The following is a 17,154-nucleotide window of genomic DNA, read 5'->3' as shown; positions in this document are numbered from 1 at the left end:
CAAAGCGCCCCCGATTTATCATCTTATTATCGCAATTTACCGTTTTACTAAAACTAATCCAATTGCGTTAACGCCAATGCAAAGTAATAAGGACCAGTTTTGCTGATTCCATTTTAAGTGTGAAAGTTCAAGATCTTACTTTACCAGGTCGAGGTCTTATTTTAAAAGCTCTCTTGCATTAAGCCATCATACATGAAAAGCATTAGAAAAAATTCTAAAAAAAAAACACTTATATTTCTAGGAACTTATTATTATTATTATTTTTTTTAAACATATTTATTTGAAACAATGTATAAAAAATGTGTACAAAAGTGGAATTTAGCTTGAAATGATTCATAAAATTATGTTAAAAAATGTTAAATTATGTTAAATTATGTGCAAAAAAATTAAAATCTTTAAAACAATTTTTAATGTTATTTTATGTTAGTTATTCTTACTTCCTTAACGAAGCCACTTGCTACTTCAATATTTGATTTATCAGAAATCGATGCGTAAATATTTACGTTCTCCTCCTTTTCATACCATGGAAGTCTAAATCTATTGCTTCGAAACTGAAGTTTAAATTTCGATTTGTTTAAATAAGCAGAAAATCCGTGCCGCGTTTGTTTTAATAGAATTGTTGACCAACTATCAAACACAATGTTATTCGAAGACCACAATTCACCTGATGGTGTTTCTATATCAATGCTTGCATGTTTAATAGATACACTAATTACTGGATTTTTGTAATCACGACCATATACCAAACTAAGGATTGATTTGCTTTTTGCAGATTTTTCGCCAGTAGGTTTAAACATGAAAGATATTTCGTACAGAAATTTTAATGGTGTCAAAGTTGCAAGATAGTTATTTTGTGTAATCAGTTGCTCTTTATCGATATACACATAATCTAAAAAATTAAATAAAATAAAAGTGCATACACACATACTTACATATATATAGTGCATACACACACACACACACACACACACACACACACACACACACACACACACACACACACACACATACATATATATACATATGCCTATATATATATATATATATATATATATATATATATATATATATATATATATATATATATATATATATATATATATATATATATATATATATATATATATAAATATTATTGTTATTATCATTATTATTATTATTTTCAAAATAGAGAAAATTTTTTAAGTCTGTCTAACTACATCAGGACAGTATTACGAGCCTTAAAATGCAACTTACTTGTTGGTGGTAACTCTCCGTAAGCGCTTGTTAAAGCAAATGATAAAATCAACAAAGATTGAAACATCCTTTTTTGGTTCTAGTTTTCCACAAGTGATTTCGTTATATTTGAAAAAACTCACAATTTATATTAAACTTAAACAAAAAGTCTCTAATTCTATTATAAAGATTAGTGACGGTCAATTTCGAGTGGCTTTGTTTAATATCGATAAAATCTTTGATTTTATGGAATTCGGTTTATTAAAGTATAATTTGAAAATTCTTTAAACACCGAAATTCAAAAGAAATTTTGAGATATTAAACTAGATTTAAATAAAACAATTTAGGATTAAAATGGTAACCGCATGATCAGTTTCAAAAAAATGAAATAAACAAAGTAGCCTTATTTAAGTATTTCATTAAATGATGTCATCCTCAAATTATTTCTATATTTGATTAACTTTTAATAAAATGGTAGATTAAAAGATGTTCAATTGAAAAAAATATTATTGTTTTTAAAATTTAGCTGTGACATGTAATTAAATGAGATTCAATTTGTGACATGCAATTAAATAGGATTTAATTTTGACACGCAAATCAAAAGGAACATACAGCACTAGCCAATAAGTTATGACAATTGACAAAATTGTCATAATTGTGCATATGTTTGCGCATTATGTATAAGTTTCCAGTATTTAGTGGCTCCACCCTTGGCTTTTATAGGTGGTTTAATTCTATTTTTGGCAAGCAAATGTGCTATATGAGGACTGTGAAACCACACATAGACTATACAATCAATTAGGTCACAATTGTTAGTGTTGGTGACCTCGTTTACTCTGTCTTTTAGATTGAACTATATCTCTTCAATTGGGTTTACACCAGGACTACTTCCCGACCAGGGCAATACCTCTATATCTATGTCAATATAGTATTCCTTGATAATGTTTACCGTATGACAGAGTGCCCCACCTACCAAGTAAATGCAGTTTTCATGCAGCTATCTACAATTATAGACGTCCAGGCCCTTTGAAAAATATCACTATCGAAACCATAACTTCAGTTAGATGTTTGACTTTCTGCACCAGACACTGCGTAAGAAACTCTTCTACTGGTCTATTTCTTACATATGTTGTCCAATATTTCCAGTGTTAATTTATCTCAAAAAAATATCTTAAACACACGTATACACCTATACAGTGGTTTAAACTACTCATTGTGGCAAATTGTTCGGACCATAAGAACCTTCATCATTACTGCGGTCAATTTCTTTTTTTAGCATCAACTAATCTTCTTCGTAAAATTCTGCGACTCATCTGAGCAACTGAAGTATTCATTTCAATCATCAATCTGAGTGATATTATCATGTGGTTAGATTTAGTAAATTTCATTAAAGCTTGATCATCTCGTTGTAAAGGTATTCGCTTTCTTCCCATTTTTCCGCTACGTTTTAGAGTAGGTATGGTACTATTACTTATCTTGATGTAAAAACGCAAATTCCTCTTAAGCTCGATTACTTTGCATACTCATTTTAAAATATATAATTTACTTACACTTAAATATAAATCTTTTTTTTTTTGCATAAATTATATAACATGTAAAACTTAAACATTTTTAAGTTTAGTATTTTAAATGAGTAACTGTTACTTAAAAAAGTAATTTATTTTAAATAGTAAAAAAAGAGCAACAAGTTCATAACAATTTGTTTAAAATTTTAAACTAAATTTAAGTTCACTAACAAATCTCTAATATCATGCAATAATAGTAACCTCCCCAAATACCTGGGGGATTTAACATTATATCTTTAATTAAGTTATAAGTTCGTTTGACAATCAAATTCTGTTCCTCATTCAAAAGTTCGGAGCGAAAGTTAATTTTCCCATTTTTTGAGAATTAGTAATCAAATGATACAGACTTCATCGTAAAGATAATTGAGTTTTTATAAGTGATTTTAGTCTATAAGGTTATTCGTACTTTTCAAATGACATTTTCAAATGAATTTCTTTTTCAAAGTCCTTAATTATTTATTTTTTTTATAACATAAACACTTTATTACATAAAAATATTTTTTTATTACATAAAGGCATTTATTACATAAAGACATCTTTAATTCACGATATTAAAATATTGTTTAATTCAGTCAACATGGAACTCATAAAACTCACAGAATGGCTTAGTGCGAATAAATTATTAATTAATTTAGATAAAACAAAGTCTTCTTTTTTCCATCGCTTTCATGAACGCGATAAAATCCCTTTAAAACTTCCAAAACTTTATATTGGCAGTCAATTTATAAAAAGAGAACAATCATTAAAATTTTTAGGAGTACTCCTTGACGAAAACGTTACTTGGACAAATTATATACATTATCTTGAAAGTAAAATCTTTAGAAATATTGGCCTACTTTATAAAACAAGGCCATTTTTAAATCAAACTAGTTTAAAATTGTTATATTTCTCCTTTGTTCATAGTTATATGAATTACACAAACATTGCTTGGTGTTGCACAAATCAAAACAAAATTAAAAAACTTTTTAATAAACAAAAACATGCAATGAGAATAATATCTAATGTAGGCCGTTTTATTCACTCCAAAGAACTATTTATAAAGCTCAATATACTCAATGTCTACCAAAAAAATATTTTTGATCTTTTAATTTTCATGCATAAAGTTAATTAAAGAACTACACAAAACATTTTTAATTCGTTATTCAAAATAAATAAACATAGATACTTAACCAGATACTCAAACAACACCTATATTCAGCCCAAAAGTTTTTATGCCACAATTGAGTTTTAATATCCATTAGTTTGAGTTTTAATATCCATTAGAGGACCAAAAGTACGGAATAAAATCCTATCTAATAAACTAAAAACTCTTGAAACTCTTGACGAATTTAAAGTAAAATTGAAGCAATTGCTCCTAGTTAGTGATGGAGTGCTTGACTTTTTCGGGTGACACAGATAAGTTTTTTCGATTTAGTTTAAAGTTTATCTTTGTCAACCTTTTTATGGTTTTGGTTGAAGCATGCTTAAATACATATAAATATATATATATATTTTTTTTGGAAATTGGAAAGGTTCAATTACTTTGTGCAAATTTATATTATTCTTTATATACTTATTTATTTAATATTTATTTCTAAGAAATTGTTATTTTACTTTTTATTGATTATTTTATTACTTTAAAAGAAACTTTTTTAAATTTTAAAATTTAAAAAAAAAAAAAAAAAATTCTCTATGACCCTATAAATTTTTGTTTTTGTTGTATCTTTTTAAAAATAAAATCTTATTTTATATATATTGGTAACATTTATATACTCAAAACGAAATTATTTATTTTTTACGGAATCAATCTCGGGGCTTGGCGATAAGACAAATTGTGCCTTCTTCTTGCCCCGGACATCTGTATATTGGAAATATTGGTTGTATTTATATTTTTATACGGCAAAAAATAAAGAGAAAAAAAAAAATGTAGTGGCAGATTTTTTATTTTTATCATTTTTTATAAATTTGCCGTTACAAATAATTACAATTTTCTTTTGTAGAATATGCAAATGGCGGAAGGAAGAAGAGGACAAAAATAGTCTTATTGCCAAGCCCCTAATATTCCGTAAATAATATAGCCATTAAAAACTTGTCATTAAAAATTGATGTTTAGTGCTACCTCCCAGAAATATTTTCAATACTTGAGTAAACTAAGTTAATTTTAGTTCACAAATAGTTTTTAGTAATTTTTGGAAATATATCTGAAAAATTATTATATAAGTAGCTGAATTACCAAATTCTCTTGTTTTAGTATATTATTTTAGAAAACGGTAAATCTTTTTCTATAACACTAAAACAGGGGAAGTATTTAAAAAGTAACAGAAATTTTGAGAAATTTTACTTTTTAAACATATAAAAATAACGGTGTTTTAAAAAATATTATCCATGAAAATATATTAAACAAAATATACAATTTATTTGATTTAAATACGAGTGGTAATGCGTGGTATTATTCCACGTCAAAAGCAATGTAAAAGGTTTTATAATTTGAAAATGTGGCGATTCCTTTCACCAAATCGATTAGAATTACTTAATCAACAGCCTCTTTAACTAATAATATTTTTATATAGTTACGTACAAATGAGGTTTATGTATATATATATATATATATATATATATATATATATATATATATATATATATATATATATATATATATATATATATATATATATATATATAAATATATATATATATATATATATATATATATATATATATATATATATATATATATATATATATATATATATATATATAGTACAAAATTTAATTTATCAACATTTACAAAATAATTTTATGATATAAGCAGTAAGAGATTTTAAATATGTATACATTAAAGTTTGTTAAGTACTAGTCAATGCAATATGAAAATTAAACAATGAATTCAAAATATTAAAGTAATCCAACGAATAAAGTAATCCAAGCGAATCCAAAATATTAAAGCATGAATCCAAAATATTAAAGTAAAAAAATGTGGGAGATTAAGTATTGACGAATTTGGAATATCAAACCAGGTTTTTAAATAATGTTTGATTAAGTGAGGTTTATAGGGGTGGGAGTTAAGGTTAGTTTTTGTCTAACTAAAATTGGTCGACTAACTTTTTAGTTAACTAAAATTGGTCGACTAACTTTTTAGTTAACTAAAATTACCCGACCAACTTTTTAGTTTAAACAAAATTCTAGTCAAATAAAATTGTTATTAAATTAAATAGTTTTAAACTAACTTTTAATATTTGTATTTTTCCCCAGCTCGAAGATAAATGCCCATGAGGTTGTTGCAACTGTTTAAAAACACCCAATCGGCGTGGAATGTAAAAAAGACGCCATTTAGACAATTAAATTAAATTTGGTACGTTTATTTACCGTCTAATTTATTTGTTTTTTTGCGTGCCGCGTTCTATAGGTAGCGTGCAATAATAATTGCACATCATGAGTAGTTCCCCCTGGCTTATTGCAAGGGTGGAATAAACCTCCAATTTTTACCAACTCCTCCTAACGATTTAAAACCACCCCAAAATCTAAAAATACACACATAAAAAAAAGGAATAATAACCAAAAAAATAAAGCAAAATATAGCATGGTAAAAAAATACTTTAAAGTATGAAATACAGAAACAATGCAGTAGAAACATTTGGCATTCTACTACTTTTTACTAGTTTTTACTTACTACTTTTTCTGTACACTTAAAAATAATAAATGAGTAATGAATAAGTCCTATCCTCTATTAACTCTCCCTCAATCTATTGAAATCTTAACGTAGCCGCCACAACAATTACAATACACAATCTATGAATATTTATTGTTGTGTCCTCTCCCCTGACTATTATAACCACAACACACTAAAATAAGGCAGGCAGGGCCGTACCGAACGACGAATACGTGCTACTAAAAAAGCTAATTTTACTAATGAAGGGTTTTTTTCTTTTAGATGCCAAAATTCAGTTTTGAATTTCAGCACCCACTCCCACCACCTCGTTGGTACGACCCTGTAGGCAGGCGAGAGTATTACCATAAACCCAGAATGTAATCGTTTATAGGTTATTATGTGAACATTTTTATTGCTTTCAGTGTAGAGTTGTTTGTTGGTTGGCGAGACTTGCAAAATCTACAAAGAATGCTTGGTATTCGCATTTAAGAATGCAATTTCCGCAATTTAAATCGTTGAATAGTGTTTACAAGATAAAAAGTATTGAATAATACATGTTGAATAATGAAAATATTTTATTAAGTTATTAATAAAATATTTTATTTTATTATTAACTTAATAAAATAGTTTCATTATTTAAAACTAAAAATTTTCTGTTTAAAAAGCAACCGCAGCTACTTTTTATACCAAAAAAATGTTAAAAAAATTTTTATTACATTTTTTTTTATTACATTTTTTTTTATTACATTTTAATTACTTGAAAAATGCAATGCGTAATCTATCATTTTTAAGTACTTGTTTGTTTTTTGTTAGAAAAAAAAGTTATCATAATTTTTATTTGTATATTTATTAATGTCAAAAAATTACTATATTTAATTTGGAAAAAATATCTATAAAAAAGGATTTCTTTTTTAAAATTGAAACTATTATTTTCAATACCAAGCCTCTTAGAGAAAGTTCAACAACATTGTTGTCAACAACATGTCACGTTAGTTACCGTTAAAATATGATAGTGTTAATGTTTTTATCAAAGTCATTTTCACTTAAATGATCCCAACTTTTAGCCCCAATCGAATAAAGATATATTTTACTTTTTTTTTAAATACTCGGACTATTCCGGCCACTTTTTACACAAACTACGTCATTTTTAATCTATTAAGAACCAGTAAACAAATAAATACCAAATAATGCGTTTTACGAACTTTGAAAAAAGTTCTACGACGAACAAAGTTCTTTAGAATGCATAAGTTAATACGTTAACAATTTTTTTTGGGTCTAAAAAATACATAAAAACGCAATATCTCCTATGCGCATGCACGAAACTCTACATAGCTGCAGTAAAAGATTAAGGGTGGAATGCAAGAAGCGAACTTGAGTCAAGTTCGACTTGAACTTTACATTGTAACCAATAGCGGCAGAGTATGGGTTTTCCCCTTAAAAAATACTCTGCCGCTATTGGTTACAATGTAAAGTTCAAGTCGAACTTGACTCAAAGTTGCTTCTTGCATTCCACCCAAAATGGTAAATTAATAATCCACGTAATTTCTGGCATTTCTGATAAAAGGCTCTTTTACTTGTAGCCTATTAAAGCGATCCTTATTGTTTTAACACTCACTTTATTATGTTATTATTATTTATTATTATTATTATTATTATTATTATTATTATTATTATTATTATTCAGTGATCAAATACAAATACAATAATCTATTTATAATTTGATGAAGAGGTGCTACACCAGGCCCCTCTATGCTGATGAACATGGAGATACAGACGCTACAGACAAAGCAGCAATTGTATCTATAAAGTTACTTTCTTATGTTGTTTTTGAAAGCGTTGATGAATTGAGCGTTCACTGCTTCTTGCAAAAGCGCATTCCATGGGGCGGCAATTCTATTTAAAAAAAAGTTATATCGCTCCTCACAGTTTTTTACCATCTGACGTTCTAGTTTATGGTTATGGTCTCTTAGAATATACTTATCTTTACTTTTTTAATTTTTTTGCAGGACGACAAAACTAACAAGCTCGAGTTTACGAGTGATTTTGAATTGCTCGATAAGATCTGCTCTTTTGCGGCGTTCTTCAAGAGTTGTTAAACCGAGCCGTTGGAGTCTATCTCCATAGGTCATGTGTTTAATAGTCGATATTGTTTTTGTTGCTCGATGTTGAACTTGCTCGAGAATGGCAATGTCTGATTTTAAATGTGGTGACCAGGCTTGTACAGCAAACTCAAGATGGGGGCGAATGTAAGTAAGATACAGAGTGCGCTATAAATAAAAACTGCGACTGCAAAATGTTTTTTTGAGTTTTGCTACTGATGCGGCTATTTGCTACTGATGCGGCTGACTCTATTTGCAGTCTGACGTTAAGGTCATTCGAGACCATCACACCAAGGTCTCTTTTGACTGCGGTTTCTTCGAGAGGACGACGGGTGCCGTCGACCTTAGACATTGAGAATTTGTACGTTGACTTGTTACATCCGCGCCCAACATGCATTACTTTGCATTTCTCAACGTTGAAATGCAAGAGCCAAATATGTGACCATTCCACTGCTCTGTCAATGTCATCTTGGAGAGTGATATTGTCCGACTCCTTTTTAATTATCCCCATTATTTTGCTGTCGTCGGCAAACAGTTTCATATGATGAGTAATTCTGTCCGGCAGGTCGTTTACAAAGATTACGAATAGCAATGGGCCCAAGACCGGCTACTGCATCCGAAAAGAATTTGGCAACCCTGGCCATATGGTGGACATAAGTAAAATAAAAAATTTAAATATGGCAATTAACCACACCATATTGTATCTTAAAGATATAGCTTTTATAAAATGTATATATATTTTTATAATTATTATGGGTTTACATTTTAAGCTGTTGATTTAAATCAGGTTGTTTTTTTTCAAAAAAAAATTGTTAAAAAAAATGTTACAAAGAAGCATAAAGTAGTTAATGATTTTAAAACCTCTCCTTTTATTGTATAGATAAATTAATTCATACATTATCTTTCAAATGAGTTATTGCAACACTATTTCAAACGTAGGATGTCTAATAAATTGATTTCAAATGTTGATATATTTAAAGTACTTTTTTTAGTTAAAATTTCACTTATATAGTTGAATACTTTTGCGGTCCATGGTGTTTTAATAATTTCAGTCATAAATATTTTGTTCAATATGTAGATTAGTAATATAAGATTTATAATCCGTGGATGTCCGCCTGTTGTCTAATAATGATTTTTACACAATTTATGCGGAGGAAGGAGGAGGGAGGGGGGGGGGGAGGAGATTGGGCTAACATTTTCGATCATCTTGTTTCTTTGCAAAACATCCTTTTTTGACATCAAAATGAACATATATTTATTTGTAGTTTGCTCTATGTCTAAAGTTGCCTAGAGTTGATTATCAACGACGTATTATTTCGTCATTTTAGCGACGTATTATTTCCTTTCGTTTACGTACATAGATTATTGCGTAGCAATGACAAAATTATTAACAAAACAGCGAGAAAATTGCGCGCTTACGCATTTTTTTACGTTAAATAATTAACTTTTAAATTTAAAACGAATAAATTAAAAAAAGAATTCTGTAAATCTGACTCACTGCTCAAGAGATGTCTTAGATTTACTAAAAATTGCTTAACTAAACTCAACCTATTCTTTGTTGGATTAATATAAAGATGCAGTGGCGTAGCGAGAATTTTTGTGTACAGGGTAAAAATAAATATATAATTTTTTTTTACAATAAGTTTAAAAAAATATATCTTCATGTAGAATAGTTTTTTTTTGTTTGTTGCTTTTCTTGTTTCTTTGGCGTCCATTTAAGCCTTCACCCCCTAGACAATTGCCCCTTTGCCAACTCTCCTCGCAACGCAACTGTAAAGATTTATAACACAAAATAGTTTATAACAGCTTATAACACAAAAGAGTTATATCAATAAAATGGATTAAAATTAAAAAAAAATATTACTAGAAAACACTTCCGTATTACATTTAATAAACTTTAATCAAATTAAAAAATTCCAAGTTTTCGTACAAAAACATCAACATTTGAAAACATTCAGTTGTCATTCTGTTTCGTTTTGCATACAAATTATTTAATGCAGAGAAAAGACGCCCACTATACTGGTAGCAGGTGTACATAAAATCATTGTTGAAATACAATACAATATTAGAAACACATGTTGATTTTGATGCCAAAAGTGTACAACATTTTGATCATGCACTGATAATTCTATATAACTACTAATTTCTTTTTTTAAACCTAAACTTATTGCTTTGTCACTATCATTTCCTGAATCATCATGTTCATCGTCAAATGATAGCTTAAATTTTTTTGATTTGGCTTTTTAACTGGAATTATTTCACAAACTTTTTTTATCAGGTAAAAATCCGACAAAAATTCCTTCACGCATTTTAAATATTTTTTTTTCTCATACTTTTCAAAGAATTGAAAACTTTTATAGTTTGGATCCGAAAAAGTGGCACATAATAAAAACGAATTGTTCTCTAAATAGTATGAGTCTTCGTAAGTTTTTAAAGATTCTTATATATGCAATTTTAAAAGCATAATTACTTTTTTTCTTATTTAGTTGCTTCTTAAGGTACTTTATACTTGGAATTATTAAAGAACATGTTGCATAAGTATCGCCAGAAAGTATAACACTTACTTGATTAAAGCTTGCTAATACTTTTACCGTTTCTTATAAGTTAACTATTTCATCTTCATCGAGCAAATTTTTTCTCATGTCTTTGTATTGTTGTTTAGAATTAAAGATATCTTTTATATAGGAGTGAAGTTTAAGCATTCTTTCTGCCATGAGAAAAGTGGAGAGCCAACAAGTTTTCACATCTTGAATCAAATGAAGCGCGTGATTTCTTTCAACACCTTGTAGCATTTAACTTTCCCCTAATAAATCATTAAGTTGAGATAAATGATTGAAAGATGTAACAATTTTTCTGCACTTAGTTAATGTTTTTGCAATAAAAAAGAATTTAGATAAACTATCATTTTCATCTTCTTCAAATAAATCTATGACATTTTTTACAACTAATGGCAAAACATACCCCATTCATCTTATTGGTTGAATATTTAAACTAACTTTTAGAGAATTTAAACAGTTGCGTACGTTACTGACGTTGTCGGATATTACACTCATTATTTTATTACCTACCTTGAGTTTTTCTAAAATTTTCAGTAAAGCGTCTTTTAAATTATTTGCTTCATGTTGCCCATTGAGGTATGCAAATCCCAAACAAAAACTCATGAAAGTGGTTTTGTCAGAAATGAAATGTGCAGTTGCAGATATGTAACTATAGTTTTGAAAGGACGTCCACCCATAGTAGTAATAGATAAAACTTTCATTGAACATAATTTAGACTTCAAAAGATCAACTTTTTCTCGATATAAATGTGTTAAAAAAGATCTTAACTTTTTTCGGCAAAGCACTTTGTACTTTGGATTTAAGCAAAAAACAAGTTATAATAACATAAATGGAAGACAACAGGCAATAATGAATATCAAAAGACTTCTATCAATCTTATCGCTATTTTCTTTTGACAAACCACTCATGTTTCGCTTCTTTTTCGGCGTTATAATTTCGTGATTATGTTCAAGATGGTAATCAAGTATACTTTTTGATGTTTTACTTGAGTACTTTTAATATCTGTTATTATTACATTCACTGCATACCCATTTTTATGTTTCCTCCTCAATTAAGTATGTCGTTTTAGTAGTTTCCTCAATGAACTGTGTATCGATTTCAATTTCTTTTTGACTGGATGAAAAACTTAAACTGGTTTCGCCATGATTTGGAGAAAACGTATTATTGTTTGACATAATTTAATAATTTAATTTCTTAAAATAAATTTATAGATATTGTTTAGAAGAACTATTATATCTTGTATAAAGCAGGAAACCATTACTTTGAGGTTTCAATAATGACATTTCATAAAATTTGTTGCGTTGAGAAATTTAATGAAGTTATCACAATCAAATCAATTTAAAGACACATTCATTAAAATTTCTTTATATTTCAAAAATACCAAATACCATATATAATTTGTGAAAATTCGGTAATTAAAATGTTTTTTCTGTACATGTATTGCCCAAATGTTATTTTACTGAATGAAATAACAATTGGTTTTTTAGCAGAATAACTTGGTTAAAACAGCTGATATTTTAATAAAAAATAATTTCATTAATCATGAGCGAGATCTCGTCTCGTTCTCGTTTCTCGTGAGAAATGGGACTTCTCGTGAGAAACGAGAAATAGAAAATTCTCGCGAGAAATAGAACGAGACTTAAATATTATATTATTTTCCAAATAAAAACTATTATAATTTACAAAATGCTTAATAATTTGTTTTTTTAATAAATTAATATTTTGATTTTAATTAGATTTTAAATATTTTTAATTAGATTTTAAATATTTTTAATTAGATTTTAAATACAAAAACTTTTTGTATAAAATGGTGCACTTTCGACTTAATTTCATTAGTTTACCAGTGGAATTCAACTTGACACATATTGTTCATATTGAAAAGAAATATTCTTGCCTCATTTCAACAATCAAAAATGTCACCAAGAAAAAACAAAATCTGGAGATATTTTCAAAAAACAAGTGACGGTGCTAAATGCAAGGCGTGCAAAAAGTCTTTGAAAACAAAAGATGGAAACACAAGCGGACTTCATCGTCACCTCGAAAAAAAACACAGCCAAGATTATGTTGAGTATTCTGAAAAAACTGACGACTCTCTTCTACCTCCTCATAAGAAGAAACAACGAACCATGGTCGAAATGCTTGAAACAAAGTCCAAATATGACATAGACAATTCCATTCAAAAACAGTTTGAAGAAAAATTATCTTCATTTGCACATAAGCTGATAATTGCACTCTTTAGTTGTAGGACAGAAGCCAAGCAATGCTGGATTACTTTTGCACTGATCTGGCATCCTTTTCAGCAGTCGAAGGAAGAGGTTTCAAGAAATTGTTTGACATTGTAAACCCTAAACTGAGCCTTCATCACAGAACAACATATTCAAGAAAGCTTTCAATTCGGTCAAGAGAAGTTTAAGCTGGAATGAAGAGCATAATAACGGGGATTACGCCAAATCTAAAAAGTATTGCATTTACTTCTGACCTTTGGACTTCTAGAGCTCAGGACAGCTACATCTCTTGGACGTTTCATGATATTGACGAAAATTGGAGACTACATCACTGGACACCCCATGTCCAACAGTTCCCAGGCAGACACACAGGTATCTTAATTAAAGGAAAGCTGGATTCTTTCTTAGAAGAACTAAATTTGCCTGCTGATTTGCCAATGTACTGCGTGAACGACCAGGCAAGAAATATGAAACTTGCAGTCAAATTGTCAAAGCGCCTTGACCAATACTTGTGTAACAATCATATTTTCCAACGTGCAGTTCGAGACTTATTTGGAATGACTGCTGGAATGGATGATGCGTTGCAAACATGCAAAGATTTGGCTTCTTTAACTCACCAGTCAACAGTTGCAGCTGAGTTGCTTGAATCAGAATCAGACGCTCAAGGAATCAATTTTAGACAGTTACGCCAATCTGTTGACACAAGATGGAATAGTGAACTGGATTGCATGGCTTCTGTCCTACAACTAAAGAGTGCAATTATCAGCTTATGTGCAAATGAAGATAATTTTTCTTCAAAGAACATCAGTGCATCACAGTGGAAATCAATCGAGGGAGCAGTAGAAATTTTGGCACCACTTAAAGAAGCTACAGAAACGTGGTATGACAAAATTGATCAGTTTATTGAGACGGATGGAAAAAATGGCTGCGGTGTCTTGTATGCAAAAAACTTGAAAAGCTGCATTGAGAAAGGATTTCCTCTTTGTCACACTGGAAACTTATTGCGTGCTACAGCAAACTACTTAAATCCTGCTTTAATGGGACTTCACTTGAAGCTCTTCAAAAAATTTCAAACGACAAAAGAATGGTTAGCCTCACAAGTTAAGGATAATGTTGAGTGCCAACCTGTTGCCAGTGTCCTTTCAGCAGATTTGTCCCCTAATTCAAAACTGAAGCGCAAGTTAAACGTCAGACTTGAAACACAAGAGCCAACATCTGAACTGAATCCTATTTTGAGCGAAATGTGCCAGTATGAATATCTCCCTGATGCCAAAAAAGACTTTCCGATTCTTGATTGGTGGAAATTGCATTCAAATACATTGCCAGAACTCTCTTCATTAGCTAGACAAATTTTAGCTATTCCAGCAAGTTCAACTAAATCACAGAGAGTTTTTAGCTCAGGTGGAAATGTCGTCCGATCATCCAGACACAACTTACACCTAGAAAAAGAACAAACCATCTTAATCAGAGAAAACATTGTCTTGTTGGAAAAGTTTGGCAAAAAAATTCTGAATTGAAATTTGAAAAAGTTGTTTACATTTGACAAATGTCATTTGCGTCTATTTGTCAAAACCATGTTTACATTTTTTTTTTTACTTTGATTTTAATAAATTTGTTTTCAAAAATTGTTAAATTTCTCGTCTCGTCTCGTTCTCGGTCTTACGAGAAGTACTAACTTCTCGTCTCGGTCTCGTTTCGGTTTGAAAAAACCTAGTCTCGCTCATGGTTAAATTTTATACAGAATCAATGGCGGATTAAAGTATTTCAGTCCTTAGGCAGAGATACTTCGAGGGCCTCATTTAATGACAACTGAGGGTCTTTTCAAAAGGACTTTTTTTATTATTTGCGTTTTTTGGTAGTTTTGTCCCCTTCTCCACGAAAATGTCATATCATCGCCCATAAATTTAGGCATATCACTAACAATTTTTTCTGTAAGTTTTAGATTAATAAATCTTTTTTTTTTTTTTGAATTAAATCATAAAATTACTTATATTAAACAATATTAGTAACAAAAATATTTAACTATTATATGCTATAAAATTTATTATTTTTCTTTTTAATTTAATACAGTATATATTTGTATATTTTATATATTTGTTTCAGATTAAAATTATGAGCCTCTTTTTTAAGCAGGCCTCAGGCAACTGCTAAGTTTACCTAATAAGTAATCTGCCACTATACCGAATACAATCCGCCACAATAATTTGTTAATTTATTTTTTACAATTCTTAAAATAAAAATAAAAGTAAATTTTTAACATGATGTTTAATTAAACAATATAAATTTAATAAAAAACTAAATTGTCTGCGGCCGTATTCTCATCTCTCCGTTAAGCTTAACGGAGCTTTTGTCTGAAATTTCATTACAATATTTCTAAGTAAAGAAATGACGAAAATTTATATAAATTCGTTGAAATAAAACATTTATGTTTAAAAAATTATAATTTTAAATAAATTATTTATTAATGTAATTTAAATAAATTTTTTGACTAACGCTCCGTTAGAATTAACGGAGAGATGAGAGTACGGCTACTGAATTTTACAACCTAATTGTCGCAAATGAATATATTAGCGTTTTAAGAATGTAGAACTAATTTACGAGTTCTTACTTGGCTTCTTACTAACTAATTTACAAGTTCTTATATGAAAAAATAACTGGTGGTGTTATATAAAGGAAATCCAAATATCGATCCGGTGTCACGAAATAAATGTTCCCCATTACAGAATTTCCCCCCGGCCGAAATATTCTTTCCGGGGGGAAAATTTATTTCGAAATAATATTTCCCCCCTCGTAATATCTGTTCCCCTATCTGCAAAATAAAGTTTCCTCCGTGATATTAGTTCCCCCTTAATACTTAATAATATACAAATTGACATAACTTGCGCAATTAAATGCGCATATAGATAGATCTAAATGCTAAATGCTACTTTTGGTTCAAATGCTAAATTAACAAAATCTACATAAAAAAACAAAGTTTCGCTTGAATCGAACGCGTCTTTCATAATTTTTTTTGTTATATAAAGTTTTTTCATGCAAATCTCTAATAAGTTGCTAACAAATTATACGTTTTATTGTTAAAAAAATAACTTCGTGCAAGTTTAGAACGTTTTTAAATGTTTTGAAAAGGTTGTTTAGAATTTTTGTTTGTATATTTATGATTATGTTATTCAAATCTATTTAAGTTTTTTTGTTATGTTTAGTAAAATAATACTATAAATTGCAAATAATTTTTATGATATAACTTTCATTTCATATTTATTATAGTTATTTCCCTGTAAACACACGACGTCTTAAAGACGTCTAAAAAACGTCTTTTAGACGTCTAGACGTCTTAAAGACGTTCTTTAGACGTCTTTAAGACGTCGTGTGTTTACTGGGTTGCTTTCTGTAACGAACACGAATACTTGCTAACGTTTATAATTCAACTAGTTAAATAAAATTACAAATTACTTGCAAAAATAAGTTGTTTTTATTCGATATAATGATTTAGTTATTTTAAACAAGAATATGGAAAATGAAGAAAGTAAAGCTCTGCAAATGTATCTCGGGAAAAATGAATATCCTTCTAATTATACGAAAGACGATAAAAGAAAACTTCGAAAGAAAGCAGAATCCTCCCGGTTGGTACATGGAGATTTATTTCATATCGGAAATGAAAAAAAACTACAACGTGTGGTAACTGGAGAAAATGAACGAAACCGTATAATACAAACTCTCCACAGCAACATAGTTGGAGGATGTCACTTTGGGCAAAACGCCACTATCAAAAAAGCAACTGATAGGTATTGGTGGAAGTCGATTTCAAAAGACATACGAAAATTTGTAGCATCCTGCCCTGAATGTCAACGTGCGAATCCTAACAAC

The 17,154-nt window shown here is 29.1% G+C and overlaps 1 protein-coding gene across 1 annotated transcript; it reads right to left on the bottom strand.

Annotated features, from left to right (window-relative positions):
• Window positions 1-212: 212 nt before the first annotated feature.
• On the bottom strand, window positions 213-1,392 carry LOC136086478 (uncharacterized). The gene is made up of 2 exons (XM_065808772.1): window positions 1,237-1,392; window positions 213-889 (listed from the first exon to the last, which is right to left on the bottom strand). The coding sequence occupies exons 1-2, from the start codon at window positions 1,301-1,303 to the stop codon at window positions 414-416; spliced, it is 543 nt and encodes a 180-aa protein (XP_065664844.1). The 5' UTR covers window positions 1,304-1,392; the 3' UTR covers window positions 213-413.
• Window positions 1,393-17,154: the final 15,762 nt, after the last annotated feature.

Source organism: Hydra vulgaris, chromosome 10, assembly GCF_038396675.1.
Source record: "Hydra vulgaris chromosome 10, alternate assembly HydraT2T_AEP".
NCBI lineage: Eukaryota > Metazoa > Cnidaria > Hydrozoa > Anthoathecata > Hydridae > Hydra > Hydra vulgaris.
The sequence above is the reverse complement of the archived record's forward strand: the minus strand, read 5'-3'. Positions and strand labels throughout refer to the sequence as shown.

Bases quoted from the DNA above. Each gene is read 5' to 3' on its own strand.
- LOC136086478 (XM_065808772.1), bottom strand. From the start codon at position 1,303: ATGTTTCAATCTTTGTTGATTTTATCATTTGCTTTAACAAGCGCTTAC. The intron at 890-1,236 runs GTAAGTTGCATT...TTAATTTTTTAG, and splicing joins CGGAGAGTTACCACCAACAA to ATTATGTGTATATCGATAAA.